Source organism: Sturnus vulgaris, chromosome 33 (genome assembly GCF_052056855.1).
Source record: "Sturnus vulgaris isolate bStuVul1 chromosome 33, bStuVul1.hap1, whole genome shotgun sequence".
NCBI lineage: Eukaryota > Metazoa > Chordata > Aves > Passeriformes > Sturnidae > Sturnus > Sturnus vulgaris.
The window spans coordinates 367,853-393,768 of record NC_142275.1 but is presented as its reverse complement, the minus strand read 5'-3'; the positions used below and the strand labels follow the sequence as shown (position 1 = coordinate 393,768).

At 58.4% G+C, this 25,916-nt stretch overlaps 5 protein-coding genes across 5 annotated transcripts in view; 2 read left to right on the top strand and 3 right to left on the bottom strand.

Moving 5' to 3' along the window:
- LOC106862987 (hook microtubule tethering protein 2) overlaps nucleotides 1-18,689 on the bottom strand; it is a 28,831-nt gene extending 10,142 nt beyond the window's left edge. The window contains 5 exon segments of the mRNA XM_088154973.1: nucleotides 16,378-16,510; nucleotides 16,638-16,688; nucleotides 17,226-17,298; nucleotides 17,395-17,480; nucleotides 18,327-18,689. Coding sequence (XP_088011099.1) covers nucleotides 16,378-16,510; nucleotides 16,638-16,688; nucleotides 17,226-17,298; nucleotides 17,395-17,480; nucleotides 18,327-18,539 — 556 coding nt within the window. The 5' untranslated portion in view covers nucleotides 18,540-18,689.
- Nucleotides 3,481-11,496, bottom strand: LOC148220635 (hsp90 co-chaperone Cdc37-like). Its single transcript, XM_088154992.1, is given in 9 exon segments — nucleotides 3,481-3,958; nucleotides 4,159-4,244; nucleotides 4,826-4,982; nucleotides 6,397-6,519; nucleotides 7,779-7,894; nucleotides 8,207-8,312; nucleotides 9,950-10,071; nucleotides 10,074-10,224; nucleotides 11,300-11,496. Coding segments are annotated over 9 exon segments (1,113 nt in total). The 5' UTR covers nucleotides 11,402-11,496; the 3' UTR covers nucleotides 3,481-3,808.
- Nucleotides 12,305-16,243, bottom strand: LOC148220634 (protein Hook homolog 2-like). The gene is made up of 16 exons (XM_088154963.1): nucleotides 16,214-16,243; nucleotides 15,873-15,935; nucleotides 15,692-15,760; nucleotides 15,298-15,392; nucleotides 15,009-15,169; nucleotides 14,618-14,964; nucleotides 14,428-14,538; nucleotides 14,258-14,345; nucleotides 14,112-14,169; nucleotides 13,953-14,021; nucleotides 13,813-13,870; nucleotides 13,641-13,672; nucleotides 13,496-13,557; nucleotides 13,177-13,319; nucleotides 12,980-13,051; nucleotides 12,305-12,693 (listed from the first exon to the last, which is right to left on the bottom strand). The coding sequence occupies exons 1-16, from the start codon at nucleotides 16,241-16,243 to the stop codon at nucleotides 12,388-12,390; spliced, it is 1,764 nt and encodes a 587-aa protein (XP_088011089.1). The 3' UTR covers nucleotides 12,305-12,387.
- Nucleotides 18,690-20,191: 1,502 nt separating the features above from the next.
- JUNB (JunB proto-oncogene, AP-1 transcription factor subunit) lies at nucleotides 20,192-21,520 on the top strand. Its single transcript, XM_088154981.1, has one exon. The coding sequence runs from the start codon at nucleotides 20,203-20,205 to the stop codon at nucleotides 21,481-21,483; it is 1,281 nt and encodes a 426-aa protein (XP_088011107.1). The 5' UTR covers nucleotides 20,192-20,202; the 3' UTR covers nucleotides 21,484-21,520.
- A 540-nt stretch (nucleotides 21,521-22,060) lies between these two features.
- On the top strand, nucleotides 22,061-25,734 carry RNASEH2A (ribonuclease H2 subunit A). The gene is given in 11 exon segments (XM_088154993.1): nucleotides 22,061-22,494; nucleotides 22,681-22,710; nucleotides 22,713-22,751; nucleotides 22,957-23,010; nucleotides 23,013-23,082; nucleotides 23,295-23,382; nucleotides 23,687-23,723; nucleotides 23,726-23,824; nucleotides 24,278-24,364; nucleotides 24,457-24,580; nucleotides 25,530-25,734. Coding segments are annotated over 11 exon segments (888 nt in total). The 5' UTR covers nucleotides 22,061-22,367; the 3' UTR covers nucleotides 25,663-25,734.
- Nucleotides 25,735-25,916: the final 182 nt, after the last annotated feature.

Sequence of the window (25,916 nt, the reverse complement as noted above, 5' to 3'; positions counted from 1 at the left end):
TCAAATTAACCCCTTTTTTCCATTATTCCAGCCCAGATTCCCCCATTGCCGTTCCTGCCCCACCTCATCCTGAGCTCGAGGCTCCCGCTGGCCCCGCCCTGGAATCGATGGCTCGGGGGGATCCAGAGCCGGCGCCGGGGCTCGAACAGGGCAAAGAGGCTGCAGCACACCGGGCTGATCCCTGGGGGAAATAAATAAAATAAATAAAATAAAATAAATTAAAATTAAATATAAAAATAATGCAGCACACCGGGCTGATCCCTGGGATAAAATAAAATATAAAAATAAATAAAATAAAATAAATTAAAATTAAATATAAAATAATGCAGCACACCGGGCTGATCCCTGGGGGAAATAAATTAAATTAAATAAAATAAATTAAATTAAATTAAATATAAAAATAATGCAGCACACCGGGCTGATCCCTGGGGAAAATAAATTAAATTAAATTAAATATAAAAATAATGCAGCACACCGGGCTGATCCCTGGGGGAAATAAAAATAAATAAAATAAAATATAAAAATAATGCAGCACACCGGGCTGATCCCTGGGGAAAATTAAATATAAAAATAATGCAGCACACCGGGCTGATCCCTGGGGGATAAAATAAAAATAAGTAAAATAAAATATAAAAATAATGCAGCACACCGGGCTGATCCCTGGGGGAAATAAAATAAAATTAAATTAAAATTAATTAAATTAAATTAAATTAAAAATAAAAATAATGCAGCACACTGGGCTGATCCCTGGGGAAAATAAAATAAATTAAAATTAAATAAAATAAAATATAAAAATAATGCAGCACACCGCGCTGATCCCTGGGAAAATAAAATAAAATAAAAATTAAATTAAATTAAAATAAAAACAAAACAAAATAAAATAAACCAAACCAAACCAAAATAAAATAAAATAAAATAAAATAAAACAAGATAAAATAAAATAAAATAAAACAAAATAAAATAAAATAAAATAAAATAAAATAAAATAAAATAAAACAAAATAAAATAAAATAAAATAAAACAAAATAAAATAAAATAAAATAAAATAAAATAAAATAAAACAAAATAAAATAAAATAAAATAAAATAAAATAAAATAAAATAAAATAAAATAAACCAAAATAACCCAAAATCAAATAAGGGAAGGAGCGGGGTTCCGGTGCTCACCCAGGCCCCTCGCCAGCTCCATGCAGATTTCCTCAGCGCTCAGCGCCCCCGCGGATAAAACCGAGAGCGAGAGCGCGGCCCCGGGCCCGGCCAGTGCAGCCACACCCGCACAGTGCGCGGCCGAGACATCGCCACTGCGGAACCGGGAACGGAGAAAATAATAATAACGGGGGAGAAAATAATAACGGGGAGAAAATAATAACGGGGATCGATAAATAATAACGGGGGATAAAATAATAACGGGGGAAATAATAATAATAACGGGGAGAAAATAATAACGGGATAAAATAACGGGATAAAATAACGGGATAAAATAATAACCGGGGGAAAATAATAACGGGGGAAAATAACGGGGATCGATAACGGGGATCGATAACGGGATAAAATAATAACGGGATAAAATAATAACGGGGTAAAATAATAACGGGGTAAAATAATAACGGGGTAAAATAATAATGGGGTAAAATAATAATGGGGTAAAATAACGGGATCAAATAATAACGGGGATCGATAACCGGGATAAAATAATAACCGGGATAAAATAACGGGGATAAAATAACGGGGATAAAATAACGGGGATCGATAACCGGGATAAAATAATAACGGGGTAAAATAATAACGGGATAAAATAATAACGGGGTAAAATAACGGGGGTAAAATAACAACGGGGTAAAATAATAACGGGATAAAATAACGGGGATCGATAACGGGGATCGATAACGGGATAAATAATAACGGGGTAAAATAATAACGGGGTAAAATAATAACCGGGGTAAAATAATAACGGGGTAAAATAACGGGGATCGATAACGGGGATCGATAACGGGGATCGATAACGGGGTCAAATAATAACGGGATAAAATAATAACGGGATCAAATAACGGGATCAAATAATAACGGGGATCGATAAGGGGGATAAAATAACCGGGATAAAATAACCGGGATAAAATAACCGGGATAAAATAATAACGGGGATAAAATAACGGGGATCGATAACGGGGGATAGCTGGGGATCAATAACCGGGGATAAAATAACGGGGAATAACGGGAAAACGGGGAGATAAAATAATGGGATATTGGGGATGAAATAAGGGGAAAAGGGGGGGAAAAATAACGGGAAAAGGGGATGGAGAAATGGGATATTGGGAAAAAATGGGATAGGGGTTAAAAAAAGGGAATAGGGGGCTGGAGAAATGGGATATTGGGGGGAAAAAAAAAAGGAAATATTGATTAAAAAATGGGATCTTGGTCAAAAAACGAGATTGTTTGAATTTTTGACCCATTTCAAGGTAAATTTTAACCCACTTCCCGTTGGATTTTTAAGCCATATGGGGCTGAATTTCTGATGCACTTAGGATGAGATTTTAACCCATTTTGGGGTGAACTTTTGACCCGTTTCAGTGTGAATTTTGACCAATTTTCAGTTGACTTTTGGACCCATTTCCGGTCGAATTTTTGACCCATTTTGGGGTGGATTTTGACCCATTTCAGACTCTCAGACTCTTCCTCCCGCCAGTCCCCGCCTCTGTCCCGTCTCTCCCCCCTCCCTGTTGGTATCACCCCCCGTTAACACCGGTTCCGGTGTCGGTACCGGCTCCCCCCCCCCCGGTTCCCCCCGTTGGTACCGGCCCGGCCCGGCCCGGCCGCCGCTCCGGCTCCGTCCGCCCCGCAGAGCCGCCGCTTCCCTATTGGCTGCGAAAGACGCGCGCTGTGATTGGTCAGCGCCGCCTCCACGCCGCCTCCCATTGGCTGGTGCCACCTCCAGGCCACGCCCACATCCTATTGGCGACCACAGACGCGGAAAAAGGCTCTGATTGGCTGAGAGGCGTGAGGGGGCGGGGTTTGCGAGGAAGGCGGAAGAGGGCGGAGCCTCCAGAGGCGCGACGTGAAAGGGGCGTGGCCAAAGCGAGCCAGGGGCGGGGCCTGGGGGCACAGCTGGATCTGAATGGGGGTGGGGGGGGCACAGCTGGATCCAAACTGGGGGCCCACAGCTGGATCCAAAGTGGGGGCCCACAGCTGGATCCAAACTGGGGGCCCACAGCTGCACCAGGAACGCGACTGGACCCAAACTGGGCTTGGGCTGGATCCGGACTGGGATTGCTGGAAAGGGCACAGCTGGATTGGGATCCAAACTGCGGGGGCCACATCTGGAGAGCTCCCCCCCACCAAAATCCCCCCCAGGAAGGGCTGGGGTTGGGGGGTCACAATAACTGGGAGCGACTGGGATATACTGGGAGCCTCCATTGTGCCCCCTGCCCCCCACTCTCACCCCAAAACTCCCCCAAATTTCCCCAAAAATCCCCCAAATCCACGCTCAGCCTCTCCAATCTCTTTATTCTCCTCTCTGCCACCGCGGCCGCCCCAAAAAAAACCCCAAAATCCCAACTCGGGGTGGCCACGGGGGTGGGGGGGTCCCAAACCTCCCCGAACTTTCCCCAAAAAAAGTCTCTGAGGTGTGAGAAGCGCTGAGGGGGGAGCGTGAGGGGAGGGGGGAGGGGCTGAAGACCCCTCCCCCATTTCTGCTTTTCTCACGAGGGATGTGCGGCTTTTAATTCCATTTTTTTTTTTTTTTTCCAATTTTTTTTTTTTTTTTACGTTTTCCACCTGTATTTTTGTTGTTGTTGCTGTCGTGGTCGCCCGTCTCAGGGTTTTGCTTTGTCCTCGGGGCTGTTTTCTGTTTTGGTTTCCTCATTTTTGGCTTCCCCTGCTCCTTTCTCGGCGCCCTCCCCCCCTCTGGCGTTGGGCACCCAGAGCCCCGAGTCGATGCAGCGCTGCATGTGGTACTTGGCCTCCTGAAACGGCAGCGAAAATAAAAAATAAAATCGTGAAAGGGTCAGCAAGGCGTCTGGGGACTCCCCCGAGGGGTTTGGGAACCCCCCGAGGGGTTTGGGATCCCTCTCAGGGATTTGGGAACCCCCCCAGGGGATTTGGGAACCCCCTCCCAAGGGATTTAGGAGCCCCCCCGGGGGTTTTTTTGGGGTCCAACACTCACGGTCGGGTCCATTTTGCTGATGGTGTCCTGCAGCATCTGAACGTCCTTGACATCGAAACATTTCTGCAGCTCCTGGGGGACAGGGACTGGAGTGACTGGGAGGGACTGGGAGGGACTGGGAGGGACTGGGAGGGCACTGGGAGGGACTGGGAGCCACTGGGAGCCACTGGGAGCCACTGGAGCCACAGATTCCCACAAAAAAAAAAAAAACCCAAAGCCCCCCGACAAAAAAAAAAACAAACCAAAACAAAAAACCCCCCCCAAAAACCAAGAAAAAAAAAACAAAAAAAGCCCAAACCCCCCCAAAAAAACCCAAACCAACCAAACAAAAAAAAGCAAAAAACCCCCCAAAACTCAAAAAAACCTCCAAAAAAACAAACAAAAAACCCCGAACCCCCGCCCAAAAATAATTTTAAAAAAACGTGGCAGAAACCCCGAAAAAAAGAAATCAAAAAACCCCAAAAAAAAGAAACAAAAAAACCTCAAAAAAAAGAAACAAAAAACCCCCAAAAAACTTTAAAAAACCCCCCAAAGAAAACCAAAAAAACCTCAAAAAAAAGAACAAAAGCCCCCCAAAAACTTTAAAAAACCCCCAAAAAAAAGAAACAAAACCCCCCCAAACCCCCCGGCCGCACTCACGGCGGGCAGGGGACTCGTAGACGTCCACGGGGGTCGAGGCCGCCGGGCCCGAGGCGTTTCTGCCGCTCCTCCTCCTCGTAGTCCCGCAGCGCCTTCTCGAGCCGCGCCCGCGCCCGGCCCCGAACGCGCTCCTTGAACGCCTCCAGCTCCTCCGTGAAACCCTCCAGGTACTGCTGATCGGCCGTCTGGGGGGCACGGGGAGGAGACCCCAAAGGTTGCTCCAAACCCGGCACAGAAACGGCCAAAAAACAGCCCCAAACCAGCCCCAAAACGGCCCCAAAACGGCCCCAAAGGCTGCTCCAAACCCGGCACAAAAACGGCCAAAAACAGCCCCAAACAGCCCAAAAACGGCCCCAAACCGGCCCCAAAGGCTGCTCCAAACCCGGCACAAAAACGGCAAAAACAGCCCCAAACAGCCCAAAAACGGCCCCAAACCGGCCCCAAAGGCTGCTCCAAACCGGCACAAAAACGGCCAAAAACAGCCCCAAACAGCCCAAAAACGGCCCCAAACCGGCCCCAAAGGCTGCTCCAAACCCGGCACAAAAACGGCCAAAAACAGCCCCAAACAGCCCAAAAACGGCCCCAAACCGGCCCCAAAGGCTTGCTCCAAACCCGGCACAAAAACGGCCAAAAACAGCCCAAAAACAGCCCCAAACCCGGCCCAGAAACAGCCCCAAACCGGCCCCAAACCCGGCCCAAAACATCCCCAAACCGGCCCCAAAGGCTGCTCCAAACCCGGCCCAGAAACAGCCCCAAAAACAGCCCCAAACCGACCCAAAAACAGCCCCAAACCGCCCAAAAACAGCCCCAAACCGACCCAAAAACAGCCCCAAACCGACCCAAAAACAGCCCCAAACCGGCCCAAATCCGCCCAAACCCAGCCCCAAACCGGCCCAAAACCAGCCCAAAACCCGGCCCAGAAACAGCCCCAAACCGGCCCCAAAGGCTGCTCCAAACCCGGCCCAAATCCAGCCCAAAAACAGCCCCAAATCCGCCCAAATCCGCCCAAAAACAGCCCCAAACCCGGCCCCAAACCGGCCCAAAAATAGCCCCAAACCGGCCCAAACCCGGCCCCAAAACAGCCCCAAACCGGCCCAAAAACAGCCCCAAAAACAGCCCCAAACCGGGCCCTGGGGAGGGAAGGGGTTTGGGGAGGGGCTGAAGTTTGATTTTTCAGTCTTTTTTAAGCCCTGGACTCCCAATTCTAATCCCAAAGTCTCATTCCCAATCCGTGAATCGGCCGAGAAATCCTCAATTCCAACCCTAAACTCCAAATTCCAACCCAAAATCCCCAATTCCAACCCCCAAAATCCCCCAATTCCAACCCCCAAAATCCCCAATTCCAACCCCCAAAATCCCCCATTCCAAACCCCAAAATCCCCCATTCCAAACCCAAAATCCCCAATTCCAACCCCCAAAATCCCCCAATTCCAACCCCCAAAATCCCCAATTCCACCCCTTCTCCCCCGCCCAAACCTCCAGGGAGGGACTGACCCATTTTGAGTGGAAATTTGTGGATTTTGCACCCAAATTTCTGGGAATCCGGACCCTTTGGACCTCGGGGAGGGATTTTGGGATTTTTTTTTTTTTTTTTTTTACCTTGATTTTGGTGAAAAACTGCCGGAAGCAGGCCCTGGGATCCACCTTGAGGCTCTTGGCCAGCTCCAGGATGAACTGCATGACGATGGTCTGGTGGGCGACCTGCTCCATCAGGGCGTGTTTCTGGGGGGAAAAAACGGCACCAAAAAATCCCCAAAAATGCCCCAAATTCCCCCAAATTCCCCCAATTTCCTCACCCAGCCCAGAGCCCCCTGGCTGGACCCGGCTGTGGAGGTTGATTAGGAGGGGGTTGGCTTGGATTTGATTTTTGATTCCCAAATTAATACCAAATTGATCCCAAATCGGTCCCCAAATGATTCCAAATTGAGCCCAAATAATTCCCTGATTGATTCAAATTGATCCCAAGCTGATCCCAAAAAAATTCCCAAATTCATCTCAAACGGATCCCAAATTAATTCCTGATTTATCCAAATTGATCCCTAATTAATCCAAAACTGCTCCCAAGTTGATTCCAATTAATCCCAATATGATCCCAAATTATCTCAAATTTATCCAAACTGATCTCAATTGGATCTCAAATTCATCCCCAATTAATCCAAAATTAATCCCAAATTGATTCCCAAATCAATCCCAAAATGATCCCAAATTTATCTCAATAATTCAAAAATTGATCCCAAAAACGGGGGAAAAAAAAAAACAGAAAAGTGAGAGTGAGACAACTCCAGCTGGAAAAAAAGGATTTTATCTTGATTTTAACCTGATTTTACCACATTTTATCCTGATTTTACCCATTTTAACCTGATTTTACCCCATTTTAACCTGATTTTATCCCATTTTATCCTGATTTTACCCCATTTTAACCTGATTTTTACCCCATTTTATCCTGCTTTTACCCCATTTTATCCTGATTTTACCCCATTTTATCCTGATTTTACCCCATTTTAACCTGATTTTACCCCATTTTATCCTGATTTTATCCCATTTTAACCTGATTTTACCCCATTTTAACCTGATTTTACCCATTTTAACCTGATTTTACCCCATTTTAACCTGATTTTACCCCATTTAAACCTGATTTTACCCCATTTTATCCTGCTTTTACCCCATTTTATCCTGATTTTACCCCATTTTATCCTGATTTTACCCCATTTTAACCTGATTTTATCCCATTTTAACCTGATTTTATCCCATTTTATCCTGATTTTACCCCATTTTAACCTGATTTTACCCCATTTTATCCTGATTTTACCCCATTTTAACCTGATTTTACCACCATTTTAACCTGATTTTACCCCATTTTATCCTGATTTTACCCCATTTTAACCTGATTTTACCCCATTTTATCCTGATTTTACCCCATTTTAACCTGATTTTACCCCATTTTATCCTGATTTTATCCCGATTTCCCCCCAGTTTCTCACCTCCTCCACCTCCAGGTCGATGCACCAGATCACCAGGTAATTGGCTGTCTCCTCACAGACCAGGTGAGGGTTGTCAGAAAGGTATTTCTGGCTGTCATCCCAACGCCTCAGCATCCCTGGGGAACAGGAAAACCCTCATTAATGAAAACCCTCATTAATGAAAACCCTCATTAATGAGAGATTTAATCCTAAAGTTCATCAGGAAAACAGCGAGGAGCAACGGCAGTGACTTGTTCTGAGATTTAATTAAATTCCCTGCAAATTCTGTTCGAATGAAGGGGAAAAAAAAAAAAAGTGGGAAAAATCACCAAAAATCCCCGATTTTTTTTAGCAGGGTGAAGAATTCCAGGCTGCTCCAGACACGTTTTGGTGCTCCCAGAGTTTGGGGAAGCCCAAAAATCTGCTCCCAGCCCCCCCAGAACCCTCACCAAAGTGCTTGATCTGCTTCTCGTGGCGCTCCACGAAGGTTTTGTGCTTCTTCTCCTTCTGCTCCTCCGTCTCCTCCTTCTCCTCGGGCTTCACGTTGAAAACGCTCTGGGAGTGAAGGGAAAAGCAGGGAATCGCTCTGGGGGTGTCCCAGGGGGAGGGATGGGGGGATTTGAGGGATTTTGGGGGGATTTGGGGGGATTTGGGGGGATTTTGGGGGGATTTGGGGGGATTTGAGGGGATTTTGGGGGGATTTTGAGGGGATTTTGGGGGGATTTTGAGGGGATTTTGAGGGGATTTTGGGGGGATTTGAGGGGATTTTGGGGGGATTTTGAGGGGATTTGGGGGGATTTTGGGGGATTGGGGGGGATTTTGGGGGGGATTTTGAGGGGATTTGGGGGGATTTTGGGGGATTTTGGGGGATTTGAGGGGATTTTGAGGGGATTTGGGGGGATTTTGGGGGATTTTGAGGGGATTTTGGGGGATTTTGGGGGGATTTGAGGGGATTTGAGGGGATTTGGGGGATTTGGGGGGGATTTGGGGGGATTTTGGGGATTTGAGGGGATTTTGGGGGATTTGAGGGGATTTTGAGGGGATTTTGGGGGGATTTGAGGGGATTTTGGGGGGATTTTGAGGGATTTTGGGGGATTTGAGGGGATTTTGGGGGGATTTTGGGGGATTTGAGGGGATTTTGGGGGGATTTTGGGGGGATTTGGGGGGATTTGGGGGATTTTGGGGGGGATTTTGAGGGGATTTGGGGGGATTTTGGGGGGATTTGAGGGGATTTTGGGGGGATTTGGGGGGATTTGAGGGGATTTTGGGGGGATTTGAGGGGATTTTGAGGGGATTTGGGGGGATTTTGAGGGGATTTTGAGGGGATTTTGGGGATTTTGGGGGATTTGAGGGGATTTGGGGGGATTTGGGGGGGATTTTGGGGGGATTTTGGGGGATTTGAGGGGATTTGAGGGGATTTTGGGGGGATTTTGAGGGGATTTTGGGGGGATTTTGGGGGGATTTGGGGGATTTTGAGGGGATTTTGGGGGATTTTGGGGGGATTTTGAGGGGATTTGGGGGGATTTGAGGGGATTTTGGGGGGATTTTGGGGGGATTTTGGGGATTTTGGGGGATTTGAGGGGATTTGAGGGGATTTTGGGGGGATTTTGAGGGGATTTTGGGGGGATTTTGGGGGATTTTGGGGGGATTGGGGGGGATTTGTGGGGATTTTGGGGGGATTTGGGGGGATTTTGGGGGGATTTTGAGGGGATTTGAGGGGATTTTGAGGGGATTTGGGGGATTTGGGGGGATTTTGAGGGGATTTTGGGGGGATTTGGGGGGATTTGAGGGGATTTGAGGGGATTTTGGGGTTTGGGGGGTTTGGGGGGGGATTTTGGGGGGATTTTGGGGGGGTTTTGGGGGGGATTTGAGGGGTTTTGGGGGGGATTTTGAGGGATTTTGGGGGATTTTGGGGGGATTTGGGGGGGATTTTGAGGGGATTTTGAGGGGATTTGGGGGATTTTGAGGGGATTTTGGGGGGATTTGGGGGGTTTGAGGGGATTTTGGGGGGATTTTGGGGGGTTTTGGGGGGATTTTGAGGGGATTTGGGGGGGGATTTGGGGGGGATTTTGAGGGGATTTTGAGGGGATTTTGGGGGATTTTGGGGGATTTGAGGGGATTTGGGGGGATTTTGGGGATTTTGGGGGATTTTGAGGGGATTTGGGGGGATTTTGGGGGATTTTGGGGCCCACCTTGCTGAAGCCGTCCTTGCTGAGCGTGTCCACGTTCCAGGGCATGTTCTTCTCCTTCTTCCTCAGCTCCTCCAGTTTGCTCTCCCAGCTCCTCTCCTCGTTTTTCAGCTGCTGGGCCTCGGCTGGAGCTTCTCCAGCTCCCCCTTCCCGCCCTCGGCCACCTCCAGCTCCTTCATCTTCCTCTGGCACTCGGCGAGTTTCCTCTTGCACTCCCTGCAGCCTTTATCGAGCTCCTCCTTCTCCTTCTGGAACTGCTCCATGCGCTCCACACGGGCCTGGGAAACGTGGGGGGGGGGAGAAATAAAATAAATTTAAAAAAAAAAAAAAAAAATGGAACGGGATTGCAGGAGCTGGAGCATTCTCGGGTTTTGGAGCTGGGAAAATTTTGTGGGGTTTTTTTTTTTTTTTTTTGGGGGGGGATTGTGGAGGTTTCAGGGGTCCCGAAATCTTTGCAAAGTGTGACTTTGGTTTCGTTTCTGGGGAGGCACAGAGAAAAAAAAATTATTTTTTTTTTTTGGGGGGGGGGGGGGGGGGTGTCTGTGACCCCCCCAAAGGGGTTCCCAAGGGAATAAGGGAAGGGAAAAAGGGAATAAAGGAATAAGGGAATAAAGGAATAAGAAAATAAGTAAATAGAGATTTAAGGCAATAAGAGAATAAAGAAATAAGGAGTAATAGAATAAGAGAACAAGAGAATAAATGAATAAAGGAATAAAAGAATAAGAGAACGAAGGAATAAAGGAATAAGGCAATAACACAATAAGGGAATAAAGAAATAAGAGAATAAGGAAATAAAGGAATAGAGAATAACAGAATAAAGAACAAGGGAATAATGGAATAAGGGAATAAGAAATCCCTGGACGCAGCAGGGACTGGGGGAAGGGAGCAGGAATTCAGCTGCAATTCAGGCCGGAGAGGAAAAGGGGCTCCTGGAATGGGGGAGCTCCCCCCGTGGGGGCTCCAGGGATGATCCTATGGGAATACAGGGAGCCCCCTCACGATTTAGGGGATTTTGTGTCAATCCTATGGGAATAAGGGGCTGATCCTGAGCGAAAAGTGAAGCCTCCTCCCCATAGCGGTCCCTAAAAATGGCTGGGATGGGAAAAGCAGAAAATCTCCCCCCTCATTCCCCGTCCGTGTGGGCAGCCCGCGGAGAGGCCCCCACAGCACACGGAGGTGCCAGGGACGGGCGCCCATGCGAACAGGAGCACATCCCATCCCCGTTCCCCTTCCATTCCTCTTCCCTCCGGGAATCCCGGGCCCGGTCGCCATGGGAACGGGGCTCCCGCGGAGTGCCGGGCTGTGGTGGCGGTGAGGGGGGGGTGGGGATAGTGCGGGCCGGCCCAGGCGCACCTGGTGCCGCCATCGGAAGAGACTGGCGGTGTCGATGTTGGGGTGAGTCTCGTCTTCGTCGTCCGAGACCTCGATGTGGTCCCACACGCTGTAATCCACCATGGCGCGGCCGCCGCGACCCTCCGGCACCCGCCCGTCCCGGCCGCTTCCGCCCCGCGCGTGACGCACTTCCGGTGCCCCGCCTGCCCTCCCGAGCATGCGCACAAACAGCAGCTCTGCCCTTTTCAAAGATGGCGCCCGCGAGTGGCGCACTTCCGGCGTCCCGCCCGCGCTCTTGAGCATGCGCACAACGCGCCGGAAGCCGCCGCTCTGCCCTTTGCAAGATGGCGGCGGATTTAAAACGACGCCGACACCCCCGGCGCGCACACACACAGCTGTGGATCCGTACGCGGCGTTTTATCTGCGGGCTTAAGAGATTAAATTCAAGGAAAAGAGACTTTTGAACCATTTTAAGCGTTTGAATTGAAGGAAAAGCGTTCCACTTCTATGATGTGAAGAGGTTTAATTGACTAGGAAAACACACTTTTTGTTATTTTAGGGATTCAGTTGAGGGGCAAATCTAGGTTTTGCATTGTTTAAACGGTTAAATTGAGGAGGAAGCTCTGTTTTCCGTCATTTTTAAGGGTTTAAATTGAAAGGAGCCTCTTTATGGGCCACTTAAGAGTTTCATCAACAGGGGCCCTCTGTTTTAAGGAACCTTAAGGGGAAAACGGTGTCAAAATGTCCCAAAAATGGTGGTTTTTTAACAGAAAAACATGGAGTTTCCCTCAATTTAAAACCAGGGAATAAGAGGGGGAAAGGGTGGGAAAACGTGAGGAGAAAATGGCGGGAAAACGTGAGGGGGGGAAAAGGGCGGGAAAACGTGAGGGGGGCAAAAAGGGCGGGAAACGTGAGGGGGGGAAAAAGGGCGGGAAAACGTGAGGGGGGGGAAAAGGGCGGGAAAACGTGAGGGCAGCTCTGTACAAGCCCCCAATGTTCCCCCCCCCCATAATAAATCTCCAGCGCTGAGTCCTGAGGCTTTATTAGAAGATTTTACGGGGGTACCACACACAAGAGCCCCCCCGAAATAAGCTACAAAAATAGAAGTGCTAAAAGCCCCCCCCTTGAAAAAAAAAATCGGGGAGCAAAATCCGGGCCCGCCCCCCTCCACAAAACGAGGTGGGGAGCTCAGGCCTGTAGTGTGTGAAATGGGACCAGCCCAGAGTGAGGGGATCCCCCGTGGCCTGGGGGCGTCCTGGGGGATCCCCCTCCATCAGCTGGGGGGGAGCCCGGCCGTGAGGGGTCCGTGCCCGCCGGGCCACCGTGGCCAAGCGCTGCTGGGCCAGGAAGGATTGAGCCCCGCTGGGGAGGCCCCGGGATGGCGTCCCCCCCTCCTGCTGCTGCAGAGCCAGGCCCTGAGGGGACATGAGGGGATAATGGAGGCGCATCCCCCCCCCCACCTCTCCCCAGACCCACGGAGCCTGGAGAAAGGAGGGAAACTTCGAATGGACAGAGAACCCCCCACACACACACGCCATCATGGATTCCCTCAGCCACCCACAGGTAACTCTGACCCCTGTCAGCCGCTCCCTGTGGCATTTGTGTCACCCCCAACACACCTGTACCCCATGGAGGTGGATCAGTGTCCCCCCCAGGTGTATCCGTGTCCCCCCCCAGGTGTCCCCGTGTCCCCTCGCTCACCATGTTGTACCAGGCCGTGACCAGCAGCCGCTCCTCGCGCTCCCGCTGCGCCCGGCTGCGCTCCCAGTCGTTCTGGGGGGGTGTCCAAGGTGGAAAGGGGGGTTCAGCCGGAGTTTGGGACCCCCCCAAGACCCTCAGCCGGAGTTTGGGACCCCCCCAGGACCCCCCCCAGCCCATTCCCACATTTAACCCCTCACCTCCAGGTGCCGGATCAGCGCGTCCTTCTCCTGCAGTTGGTTCCGGAGGAGCTGCAGGACTGGGGCCAAGGGGGAGTTCTGGGGGGGTCCCCGAGGGGTACTGAGGGTTTTTGGGGGGGGCGATCTCGTGGAACCTCTAAATCCTGAGCCCATAAAGGGAACAAAGAGGGAGATTAGCCAGGAAAGACCCCCCAAACCACCCCAAATCTTCATGGGGAAACTGAGGCAGAGTTCATCTGCTGCTCCTTCCCTCCAAACATCTGGGTACCCCCCAGAAACCCCCCAAATTCTCACCCCAAGTCCTGATACCCCCTCATACCAGCCCTGGGAGGCTCCAGCTCTTCCTCGTCCTCCTCCTCCTCTCCCTCTGGCAGCTCATCCCTGGGGGAGCAGGGGTTGGTCACAGGTCGGGGATGTCGGGAGGGCTCCCCAAATTTCCCCCCTTTCCCCCCAAAAAAACTCACAGGTCCTCCGGGGTCTCGTCCAGCAGCAAAAACTGGGGCAAAGTGAGAGAGAGAGAGAGAAGTGAAACCCCCCCCCAAAAAAAAACGTGGTGCCCCCCAAAACACAATGAGACCCACACAATGAACTGGGACCCCCCCAAAAAATCTCCCCGGTCCCCCCCCACTCACTCACCTCCTCCTTGAGCCTCCCCTGCGCTGGCCGAGCCTCAGCTGCCTCCGTGGCCTCCAGCCTGTGATTTTGGGGGCTCGTCAGGGATTTGGGGGGGGGTCTTTTGAGGACCCCCTGACCCCCGCCCACCCCCATTTCCCCACCTGTGCTGGAGCTGGTCCCGCTGCAGCCGCAGCCGTCGGTTCTCCCTCCGCAGCCGGGTCACCGTGTCCCTGGGAAGGGGCGGGGGGACACCTGGGTGGTCGTGGGGGACCCCCAAAAAACTTGGGGGACCCTCCCCGCCATGTTTTTTGGATACCTACCTGAGCTCTGCAGGAAGGATCTCAGCTGCCAAATTCCGGGGAGGGGCTGGGCCTGTGTCTGGGGGGGTGGGGGTAAAAGGTGAATTATGGGCGGGGGGTGACACCCCAAAATTGTCACCCCTGAACACCCCAGAAACCAGCCTCACCTGTCTGGCTCAGGTAGCTCTGCTGCACCTGCACACAGCGCAGCTCCTCGTTGGCCTCGCGCAGCGCGTCCCGCTCCTCCAGCAGCCGCTGTGAGGGGTCAGAGACGTCCCCAAGGTGTCCCCAGGTGCGTCACAGGTGTCCCCAGGTGCGTCCCCCGAGCCCCACCCACCTCCTTCTCCTGGCTCAGAGCCTCGAAGCGCTCCTGCAGGTGCCGGAACTCCAGGTGCCATTTCTCAGCCCTCAGCGCCGCCTCCGCCTGCTGCCCGCTCAGCTCCTCCACCTGCGCGGGGACCACCGGGCCACCAGCGCGCTGGCCCCCGAGCCCAGCCCCCTCTGCCCGCCCCTGCCCGCCCCCTCACCTGCCTGCGGGCGGCCTCCAGCTGCGCACAGCTGGCCTGGGCACGGCCCAGCTGCTGCTGCAGGTGAGCTGCACGGCGCACCTGGGCGGCGTGGCGCTCCTCCAGCGCCCGCACCCAGCGCCGCAGCTCGCCCGCCGCCGCCGCGCGGCCCCGGTACGTGGCCACCGCCGCCTCCAGCCGGCCGGCCCGAGCCGAGGATGCCCTGGGGGGGACAGGTGAGAGCGGGCACGGTGACGTCCCGGCACACCTGAGTCTGTCCCGCAACGCCTGAGCCCAGGGTGAGACACCTGAGCCACGACACGCGGCCATCGCAATGGTGAGGGTGACACTGCGGGACATGCAGAGTGCTGGGAGGCCTCCCAGCTCACCTGAGCAGGTACCCCAGGCTCACCTGAGCAGGTGTATCTCACCTGAGGCAGGTCCATCTCGTCCCGCAGCGCCCGTGCCTCCCCCGCCAGCCCGCTCAGCTCCTGCGCCCGCTCCTGCAGCCCCCGCGCCTCCTGCTCCAGCCGCGAGCAGCGCGCCCGCAGCTCCTCCTTGCCGCTCTCCAGCCTGCCAGGAGAACCCCCCCGGCCAGGTGAGGTGCACAGGTGACTGGGGGGGACCCCAAGGGCTGAGGGCTCACCTGTAATTCTCCTCCTGCAGCTCCTCCACCTGCGTCTGCAGCCGCAGCAGCTTACTTGGCGGCGGCGCCGGCGGCGTCCGAGTCGAGCTGCTCCCGCAGAGCCCGGTTCTCTGCGGCCAGGTGTCCCTTCTCCTCCAGCAGCGTGGCCACCTGAGGGGCCCAGGTGTGCAGGAGGGGGCTTAGGTGTGCGGGATCCCCTCCCAGGTATTCCCCCTCCTCATAAGAACCACCCAAAAATCTTTTCCCGTTAAGTTTCGGGGGGGAATCCAGGTGTGTGGCAGGAGCCCAGGTGTGCAGAGCGGGATCCAGGTGTGCAGAACCCCCTCAAGGCGCTCCCACCCCTCACACAAAACAGCAGAGAATCCCCTCACCCTCAGGTGGACGCAGAATTTGGGGACCCGCCCCCCCCCCCCAGGTGACCCCAGGCCTCACCTGCTGCTCCAGCTCACGGCAGCGCTGCCCCGACCCCCCCCCGGCCTCCTCGGGGGCTCCTGGCTCAGGAAATAATAACGGCGGGACTGGGGGGGCACAGGTAAGGGGAGGGGGGAGGTCAGGGGGGCTCAGAGACCCCCCCCGGCACCCCAAAATTCCACCCCAAAATCTGTCCCCCCCCCCCCCCCCTCCCCTCACCTGAGCGTCGAAGTTCCCGTAGCTCTCGGCCGCCATCGGCTCCAACGGCTCCGGGTCCAAGAGCTGCCACGGGGAGGGAGAATTGGGGTTTGGGGGGGGTCTCGGGGGGCTTCAGACCCCCCAAAAAACCACAGCGGGTCCCCAGAACTCCCCCAAAATCTTCCAAGCCCTGCGGTCACACTCGGGGTGTCCCAAACCCCCCCAAAATCCAACACACAGGATACCCCCAAACCATCCTTAGGGGACCCCAAAACACCCCCCAAAAACCCTCCAGGACCCCCCCCCAAACCCTCAGGGGACCCCAAAAAGCGCCCCCCACCTCCTGGGATCGCCGTCATCACCTCGTGCTGCACCGACTCCTCCAGGGTCATGATGCGCTGGATGTGCTCTGGGTGGGTGGGGGGGAGATTTTGGGGAGGGGAGGGGATGGGGGGGGGGGTCAGGGAGGTGTTTTGGGGGTTCACAGGTCCCCCCCCCCCCCACCCCCCCCCGGCCCCGTACCCACCTTCCCTCCGCTCACAGCTCACGGCACAGCCCAGCACCAGTTTGACCAGTTTGCCCAGTTGCTCGGGGTCGCCGTGCTGGGCGGCCGGAGCCACGTCCGGCACGTGCTGCTCTGCCACGGCCTGGCCCAGCACCTGCGAGGGGAGAGGGTCAGAACCCCCCCCAACCCTTAGGGACACCCCCGAACCCCAGGGAAGCCCCCCCGACCCCAAACGAGGGGGTCCCCAAAAGATGGGACCCCCCCCCCACCACGTCACTCACATCCTGCCAATATTCCAGCACGCTCTGCAGCACCTTGCGCAGGTTGTTCACCTGGGGAGGGAGGGGGGCAACAAGGTGGGACCCCCACCCCCGCCCCTCAGAACCCCAAATTCCACTCCTCAGGTACCCCAGAATGGCTTCTCCCAAAGAACCCCCCAAAATTGGCCGCCCAAGCAGCCCCCCCCCCCTCCCCAAATTTGTCACCGCAAAGCTCAAGTGGCTTTGCCAGATCAGTCCTCCCCAAAAGACCCCCCCAAATCAGTCCTCCCCAAAAGACCCCCCAAATTCCTTCCCCAAAAACTGCCCCCAAATCAGTCCTCTCAAATTCCCACCCCCAAATCAGTTCTCCCCAAATTCCCTCCCAAATTCCCTCCCCAAACTGCCTCCCCAAAAAGCCCCCCCCAAAACCAGGACCCCGAATTCCCTCCCTGGAAACAGCCCCACAGAAACGAGCCCTCCTTAAACAGACCCTAAATCCTGCCCCCCACCCCCCCCCAAATCAGACCCCCTTCCCCATTCTGAACCCCCACCCAAAACCCCATCCCAAAAAATTATTCCCCAAAAATCGAGTCGTCGTCCCCCCCCAACCTTGATCCGAGCGTTGCCCTCGGTGTCATCCCGGATCTGGCCCAGCCAGGTCTCATCGAACCACGAGGAATCGCTGGGGAGGGGGGGGGGTCCCCGAAATCAGCTTTGGCCTCTTAGGGGGTCCCCGAGGTCTGGGGGGACGCGCCCCCACCCCAAATAAATCACTCACATTTTGTGCAGGACGTGGGCGAGGGTCACGCCACTGGCCAGGTCTGGGGGGGCCGCGCACGGTGAGGGGGGGTCAAAGGTTTGCAGCTGGGGGGGGGGGCAAAAAGGGGGCGTCAGGAAAACCCCAAAATCACCAAACAACCCCAAAAACCCTGAACAGCCCCACGGTGGGGGGGAATGGGGGGGTCAGGGCACCCCAAAAACCCTGAACAGCCCCACGGTGGAGGGGGGGAATGGGGGGTCAGAGCACCCCAAAAAAGCCCCCCCAGACCCACGGTGGGGGGGTAGAGAGGCGGGGCAGGATCGCCCCCGCCTTAAAACCCCCCCGGAATTGTGGGGGGCAAAGGGCGCTGGGACAGGGACAAAGGGCAGGGGGGTCACAAGGGCTCGGACACGTCTCTGGGGGGGGGTCAAAGGTCCCCGAGGGGGGGACACGAGGACCTGGGGGGGTTCCCAGGGGGTATGGGGGCGTCAGGGGGTCTCGGGGGGGTCACAAGGACTCAACAGGTCCCGGGGGGAGTCACAGGGATGAGGAGGGGACAAAGGTCCCGGGGGGAGTCCGAGGGTCCTTAGGGGGGTCACAGGTGCCCAGGGGCGACCAAAGTTCCAAAACCGCAGTGGGAACGTCCCGGAGGGGGGGTCCCGGTCCAACCCCGTGTGGACCCCCGAGCACGGTGTGGGGGGGTGGTCCCGATTGAACCTGGGGGTCCCGGAGGGTGGAGGGAAGGGTGGGGGGGTCCCGGCCCCCCTTACCCAGGTGAGCAGCGCCCCGCAGCCGTCCCGCCCCGCCGCCATGTCCGGCCGGTCCTCCAGGGGCACCGAGCCTCGCCCAGAGCGGCCGCACCTGCGCCCCGCCGCACCCCCGCCCGCCACGCCCCGCCCCGCCGCACCGGCGGCCTCCGGGCCACCGAGTCGCACCTAGAGCGGCCGCACCTGCGGGATACGCCCACTTCCGGCCGCGCCCACTTCCGGCCAGCCGCCAGGGCCATAGAGATGAGAATAGAGCGGCCACGCCTGCTCGTCACGCCCCCTGGCGGACACGCCCCGGTTGGAATAGAAGCCGAGTCCTCCAAGGTCATAGAGCTGCAGCCAGAGCGGCGCCTCCGCTCCGTCATGGCGCCCGGCGCGGCCCCGCCGGTGACTCATGGCCGCGTCCCGCCGCCCCCGCGGCCGCGCCCGTCGGGCCCCGCCGGGTCGGGGAGGGTCAAGCCGGGCCGTTCTCGCCGCAGGGAGGCGGCGACGCCCGAGCTGCGTCAGCGCTGAACCCGACGGCCTCGCTGAGGCCGGAACACAACTCCCCCCCCCCCGCAGTGTTCTCAGTATGGTCCTGGAACTGTCACCAGTGCTCCCAGTATGGTTCTGGGGGGCATCCCAGTGTGCCCAGTTCTATCTGGAATCCCCCAGTGCTCCCAGCATGGCCCTGGGGGCATCCCATTCTCCCAGTTGTATCTGGAATCCCTCCTTTGCTCCCAGTATAGGGCCAAGACCCCCACCCCAGTGTGACCCCAACACCCTCCCAGTGCTCCCAGTTTGGCCCTAGAACACCCTGGGCCCTCCCCAGCATGTGCCGTGTCCTCCCCCGGACATCCGGGGCCCCCCAGCCCGAAACCCCGGTGACGGTTGTGGCCGTTGGGGCCCCCGAAAGTCGCTTTGGGTGGGGGAAAAGACGCCCGAGGTCTCCCCAGGATCAGGACCCCTCCCCATTGTGCCCCCAAATCCCCCTCTACCCCTCTGTGACTGGGCACGCCAGTGTTGGGGTTTCCCCTCTCATTTTTCATTCATTTCACCTCCCCCCTTTCTGCTCCTACAGCTGGGGGGGAGCAGGTGTGACCCCACCTGTGGCCCCTCCTCAGGGGGATCGCCGGGCACCTGAGGGTCCCCCGGAGTGGGGGAGGGGGAGGTCACTTCAGGGGCTGTGACATCGAGGGTGGGGGGGGGGGGGGTCACATCGGGGACAGGGAGGATTGGCAGGCCTTGAGTCACAAGGAAGGAGAAGTCGGGAGGGAAAATCCAGCCCCAAAATCCCCTAAAATCCCCTAAAATCGGGGAAGGGGAGGAGGGGCCCGTGCCCCCTCGGGAAGTCCCGGGGACCCCTCTGTTCCTCCCCCCTGCACACACATCCCCACATGTGCACACGCGTGTGCGGCCAGCCGCGCCCTGACGGGCCGGGACACGCCGGGGACACGCCGGGGACACGCCGGGGACACGCCCGAGCACGGCCCCCCAAAATTAGCCCCGGCTGGGGCAGCTGGAGGTGCCAGGGGATTTCGGGGGCGTTCTTTTGGAGGGTCCTGGGGCGCCTCGTGTGACCCCACGCGGGGACACGGATGGGACGCGAGGACACCGGCGTGAGCTCAGGAGGTGACACGAGTGTGCGCGGCCTGGCACTCACCTGTCCCCCCCCTGGCACTCACCTGTCCCCCCCCCCCCCGTGCTCGTGTCCCCCTTTGCACTCTCACCTTTCCCCCTTTTCCCACCTGACCCCCCCATCTTGGTCACCTGCCCCCTTCCTTTGACCTCACGTGACCTCTCCTCGCACACACCTGCCCCCCTTGCACCCACCCGGCCCCCTCTGCTCACCTGTCCCCCCCCCCCTTTTCCCACCTGTGCCCCCCAAATGCTCCAGAAGCCCCGCCCCTTTCCCTTGGGGGGCGTGTCTATGCAGGAGGGGGCGTGTCCACGGGCAAGGGGCGTGGCCAGGTCTCCTCTCAGCCAATGGCGTCGCGTTTCCGCCGCTCTCGGCTATAAAGCGGGGGCGGGCAGAGCGGGGCCGCGGGTTCGAGTCCCGCGCTCCGGTGCGGCCGCGCGGATGGAGCCTCCGTTTTACCGCCCCGCGCCCTTCCCGGGCGGCTTCTGCCGCCCCGAGCCCGACTACGGCAGCTTACCGGGGGCCGCTACAACAGGGACCCCCCCAGGAACCCTTCCGCGGGCTCAAACCGGCGCCCTGCCCCGACGGCACCTTCTTCGGGAGCGGCGCCGGTACCGGCAGCTTCTTCTACCCCGGTCCCGGCGAACGCGACGGCTTCACCGCAGCTTCGCCCAAGCGCTGGACGAGCTGCACCAACCGGGGCCGCCCAACGTGGCGCTCCCGGAGCCGCCGGCGCTGACAACGACGGCGGCGGGGATGGGGGGACCCTTCCCGGGGGTTCCCGGAGCGGAGGCGGAGGCGGCGGAGCCCGGCCCGGATTCCCCGGAGCGGCTGCAGGCGGAGCGGCGGAGGCTGCGGAACCGGCTGGCGGCGAGCCGGTGCCGGCGGAGGAAGCTGGAGCGGATCGCCCGCCTGGAGCAGCGCGTCCGGGGGCTCCGCGCTCAGAACGCGGCGCTGGCGGCCACGGCCGCGGGGCTGCGAGCCCAAGTGCGGAGGCTCCGCGGGTCCGTGCGGGACCACGCGGGTTCGGGCTGCCCGCTGCCCCCGGTGCCGCGCTCGGCTTCTAGAAACGCGCGGGGAGAGAGGGGGATCCTTGCGCGGACCCCCATGGACACACCTGGGGGGGATCCCCCGTACCTGGCTGGACGCGGAGGGGCGGGGACCCCCCCGGTCACGGACACGAGCGGTACCGGGATGCTCCGTGGACCGCGGTTTCGGGGGGGACCCCCATGGACGCGAACATCCGTCGGCTCAGCGAGGGGGGGGACCGCACGAAAGACCCCCCCCCACAACGTGGATCTGGAGGAGTTGGGGACCCCGGAAAGGACCCACGAGGATGGAGGGGACCCCTGGACTGGGCCACCCCAAAAAAGACCGGCAGGACCAGAACCTCCCCCAAGCCCGGTCAAAGACCCTCAGGACCTGCGGGAACGGGCCTGTGGGATGGATGGGGACCCCCAAACAGGGCCTGGAGCCCCCCCAGCTGGGCCTGGGGACCCCCCCCTGGTTCTTAGAGGATCCGAGATCCCTCCGGGAGGGGCGAGATGCGCACCCCAAAAAGGGGGTGTTTGGGGAGGGGGGCTTTTCCCTCTCGTGACGTTTACAAGACCCTCCCCCGTGGGGAGCAGCCCCCGGGGACCCCCCCCCAAAATCCCGGGGCGAGGGGGGCGATTTGTTGTCGCTGCTTTTTTTTTTGGTTTGTTTTTTGTACATTCGTATTAATTGATAATAATAATAATAATGATATTAATTGTGGTAACGGGTCTGGTCGTGCTGAACCGGGGCGGTTGGGCGGGGGGGGGGGGGGGGAGGGGTCCGTGCGTGTCTCCCCCCTCCCCCTCCCGTGGGAAGCCCCCCGCGTGCACCGGCGTCAACGGAAGTGGGCGGGGCCGGGGGCTTTCCCCGATGACGCAATCATGCCCATATATGGGCAGGCGGGAGAGGGGAGGGGCTGTTCCGGGAACCCCCCCCCCTCCCGCGTTTCCCGGACCGGGGAGGGACACGTGGTTTCCGGGACTCCCCTTCCCCCACCAACCCACCCTTCCCGGGACCCCCCTGTCCGCCCCCACCACCCCGGGGATCACCCCGCCATATTCGGGGTGTCCCACCCCCATTCCCGGCCTCTCCACCCCACAGACCCCGGGATCCTTCCCAAAACCTTCCCGGTGCTCCACAGATCCGGGACCTCCCCCCCCCTCAAACCTTCCCGGTGCTCCACAGATCCGGGACCCCCCTCAAAACCTTCCCGGTGCTCCACAGATCCGGGACCCCCCCCCTCAAACCTTCCCGGTGCTCCACAGATCCGGGACCCTCCCTCAAACCTTCCCGGTGCTGCCACAGACCCCCGGGACCCCCCTTGGGCCCCTCCCGGAGGGGGATCCATGGCCGTTAAGCCCCGCCTCCTTTCCGTTAAGCCCCGCCTCCTTTTCCGTTTAGCCCCGCCCGTCTTCTAGACCGCGCCCCGAGCGCGATGACGTCATTATATCAGCAAACAGACTCTCTAACCCGTCCCCAAACCACGCCCCCAAACCGCTCTCGCACGCTGATTGGCTGTTCTGTAGGACCCGCCCCGGAAGTGCAGGCCCGGAAGTTCCGCCCCCCCGGCCATGGCGCTGTCCGCGCTGCAGCGGGACCCGGCGGGCGGGGGTCGCTTCTCGTCCGCCGTGCCCCCCCTGTGCCGCAGGCCGGCCCTGCGCGCTCGGCGTGGACGAGCGGGCCGGGGGCCGGTGCTCGGTGAGCCCGGGACGGGGAATCCGTGGGTAACGGGCACGGGGGACGGCGGGAGGTGGTGTGGGGAACCGAGGTTGAGTTTGGGGGTCTGGGGTTTGAGTGGGAGGGGTCCCGGTGCACCGGGGATTGAATGGGGGGGTGGTCCCGGTGCACCGGGGCTCCTGTCTCACCCCCCGGTGCCCCCCCCAGGACCGATGGTTTACGCGATCTGTTACTGCCCGTGGAGAAACTGGAGGAACTGGCGGCGCTGGGAGTGGCAGGTGGGGGGTCCCGGGAGGGTCCCGGGGGTCCCGAACAAGGGGCACAGACCCCCCCGGAGGGTCCGGGGTCAGGGGGCTCCGGAGGGGTCCTGGGTTGGGTGAAGGAAGTCCGGGGTTGTCACAGGAATCTTGGGGGAGATTTGGGGGTCCCAGGGTTGGTTTGGGGGTCCCGGGGGGGGGTCCCTGACCCTTTTTGTCCCCCCAGACTCGAAGACGCTGTCGGAGGCCGAGCGGGAGCGGCGCTTTGAGCTCCTGGAGGCTGCGGGGACTTGGTGGGGTGGGGGCTGCAGGTGCTGCCCCCCGACCACATCTCTGCCTGCATGCAGCAGCGGTGAGACCCCCCCGGGACCCCCCCAAACCCCTCCAAAAATCCCAAATTCCTCCAGGATCCCCCCCAAACCCCCGGCCCTCCCATCCTGGCTCCTGCTCTTTCCGTCTCCCACCCCCCAGATTTTTGGGGCGCTTAGCGGGGGCTCCAGGGCAAATTTTGGGTGCTGGGAGGGGCGGGGGGGTCCCCAATTTGCCCCCCTGGCCTCCCCCCAGGGCCAAGTACAACCTGAACCAGCTGTCACACGACACGGCCGTGGAGCTCATCCAGTTCGCCCTCGATTCGGGCGTGCAGGTGACCCAGGTGGGTTTTTGGGGGGCCCCACCCAGGTGTGGGGAGGGGGGGCCCCCGCTTTGTTCTTCCCCTCTGTGCCTCAGTTTCCCTCGCTGGGCTTTGGGGAGGATGCAGGGTTTTTTTTTTTTTTTTTTTGGATGAATTTGGGGTGGTTTTGGGGGAAATTGGGTGACGTGGGTGGTGCTGGGGGGGGAATCCAGGTGGGTTTGGGGGATCCCAGGGTGATTTTGGGGGTCCAGGGTGATTTTGAGGGACCCCATGGTGGTCCCAGGGTGATTTTGGGGGTCCCGGGCTGTTTTTTGGGGTCCCCCAGGTGTTTGTGGACACGGTGGGGCCAGCAGAGAAGTACCAGCCAAGCTGCAGGGGCGGTTCCCGGGTTTGGGGGTCACCGTGCGCCCCAAAGCCGACGCCCTGTACCCCGTGGTGAGCGCGGCCAGCATCTGTGCCAAAGGTGGGCACTGACCCCCCAAAAACTGACCCCGGACCCCCAAAAACTGACCCCGGGACCCCCAAACTGACCCCCCCGCGACCCCCAAAACTGACCCCTCTGAGCGCCGACACCCCCCAGACTGATCCCCCTCCCCAGAGCCCCCCAAAACCCCTCTGAACCCCCTAAAACTCTTCCAAACCCCTCAGAGCCCCTCAAATCCCCCCCAAAGCCCCTCAGAGCCCCCCCAAAACCTCTTAGAGCCCCCCCAAAGCCCCTCAGAGCCCCCCAAAACCTCTCAGAGCCCCCCCAAAACCTCTCAGAGCCCCCTTAGAGCCTCCCCAAAACCCCTCAGAGCCCCCTCTGAACCCCCTAAAACTCCCCCAAACCCTCAGAGCCCCCCCAAAACCCCCAAAGCCCCTCAGAGCCCCCCCAAAACCCCTGCGAGCCCCCCCGGACCCCCTTCTCCCCACCCAGGTCGCCCGGGACCGGCCGTGCTCCACTGGAATTTCGTGGAGGATTTGGGGGACCCCGACCGCGATTACGGCTCCGGGTACCCCAATGGTAGGAGCTGGGGGGGGAGGGAGAGGGGAGGATTTTGAGGAGGGGCTCCCAGTTTTTGGGTGTCCCGAAATCTGAATCCCCTCCTCCTGCAGACCCCAAGACCAAGGAGTGGCTGAGGAGGAACCTGGACCCCGTTTTTGGGTTCCCCCAACTCGTGAGGTTCAGCTGGGGCACGGCCCAGGCGCTGCTGCAGAGAGAGGGGGTCCCCGTGCAATGGTGGGGGGGGGTCCTGGGGGGCACAGGGGGGTCCTGGGGGGTCCTAGGGGGTCCTGAGAGTGTCCTGGGGGGCACAGGGGGTCCCGTGCAATGGTGGGGGGGGGGTCCTGGGGGGTCCTGGAGGGCACAGGGGGGTCCTGGGGGGTCCTAGAGGGGTCCTGGGGGTCTCCGTGCAATGGTGGGGTGGGTCCTGGGGGGCACGGGGGGTCCTGGAGGGGTCCCTGTGCAATGGTGGGGGGACCCTGGGGGGGCACAAGGGGGGTCCCCGTGCCTGGGAGGGTCCTGGGGGGTCCTAGAGGGGTCCTGGGGGTCCCCGTGCAATGGTGGGGGGGGTCCTAGGGGGGTCCTGGGCTGGCACAGGGGGTCCTGGGGGGCACAGGAGGGTCCTGGGGGTCCTGGGGGTCCCCGTGCAATGGTGGGGGGGGTCCTAGGGGGGGTCCTGGGCTGGCACAGGGGGTCCTGGGGGGCACAGGAGGGTCCTGGGGGGTCCTGGGGGTCCCCGTGCAATGGTGGGGGGGGTCCTAGGGGGGTCCCTGGGCTGGCACAGGGGGGTCCTGGGGGGCACAGGAGGGTCCTGGGGGGTCCTGGGGGTCCCCGTGCAATGGTGGGGGGGGTCCTAGGGGGGTCCTGGGCTGGCACAGGGGGGTCCTGGGGGGCACAGGAGGGTCCTGGGGGTCCCCGTGCAATGGTGGGGGGGGGGTCCTGGGGGGGCACAGGGGGGTCCCCGTGCCTGGGAGGGTCCTGGGGGGTCCTAGAGGGGTCCTGGGGGTCCCCGTGCAATGGTGGGGGGGCCACAAAGGGGTCCTGGGGGGGTCCTGGGGTCAAAGGCGGGGTGGTCCCTGTGGAACTGGGGGGGGTCCTGTCAGTGCAATGGGGGGGGGGGGGGGGAATGTTTCTGTCCCCCACCCCCCCCCCTAAATTCCTGTACCCCCCCCCCCCCCCCCCCCAGGGCTGACGAGGACCCCCCGGACGACCCCAGCGCCCCCCCCCTCGGTTCTTTCCTTCTTCTCGCGGAGCCCCCCCGGCCCCTCCCCCACCGCTTCTTCCAGGAGCGCAGCCTGAGACCCCTGGCCGAGCTGTGACCCCCCCCCCAAAATCCGGGGACACCCCCAAAACCCAGATGTTCGTTTTATAATAAGAATTTTAAAAAAACACAATTTTTTTTTTTTTTTTTTTTTTTTACCTACCGACGGAGCTCTGTCGTTTTTTTTGGCCGGCCCAAAATGGATCCCCTCGGCTGGAATATTTTTTTTTTGGGGAGAGGGGGAAGGGACCCCCTCCCCAAAATCCCCCCCCCCCCCGTTATTGAGCTCTGGAAAGCGCCGTGGCCTCGATC

Excerpts from the sequence above, each read along its gene's own strand:
- LOC148220634 (XM_088154963.1), bottom strand. The coding sequence starts at position 16,243 with ATGACCCTGGAGGAGTCGGTGCAGCACGAG. Across the intron at positions 14,965-15,008 it reads GGTGAGATACACCTGCTCAG|CACTCTGCATGTCCCGCAGT; the intron begins GTGAGCCTGGGG and ends GAGGCCTCCCAG. Across the intron at positions 13,673-13,812 it reads AGGGGAGGCTCAAGGAGGAG|TTTTTGCTGCTGGACGAGAC; the intron begins GTGAGTGAGTGG and ends ACTTTGCCCCAG.
- JUNB (XM_088154981.1), top strand. The coding sequence starts at position 20,203 with ATGGAGCCTCCGTTTTACCGCCCCGCGCCCTTCCCGGGCGGCTTCTGC.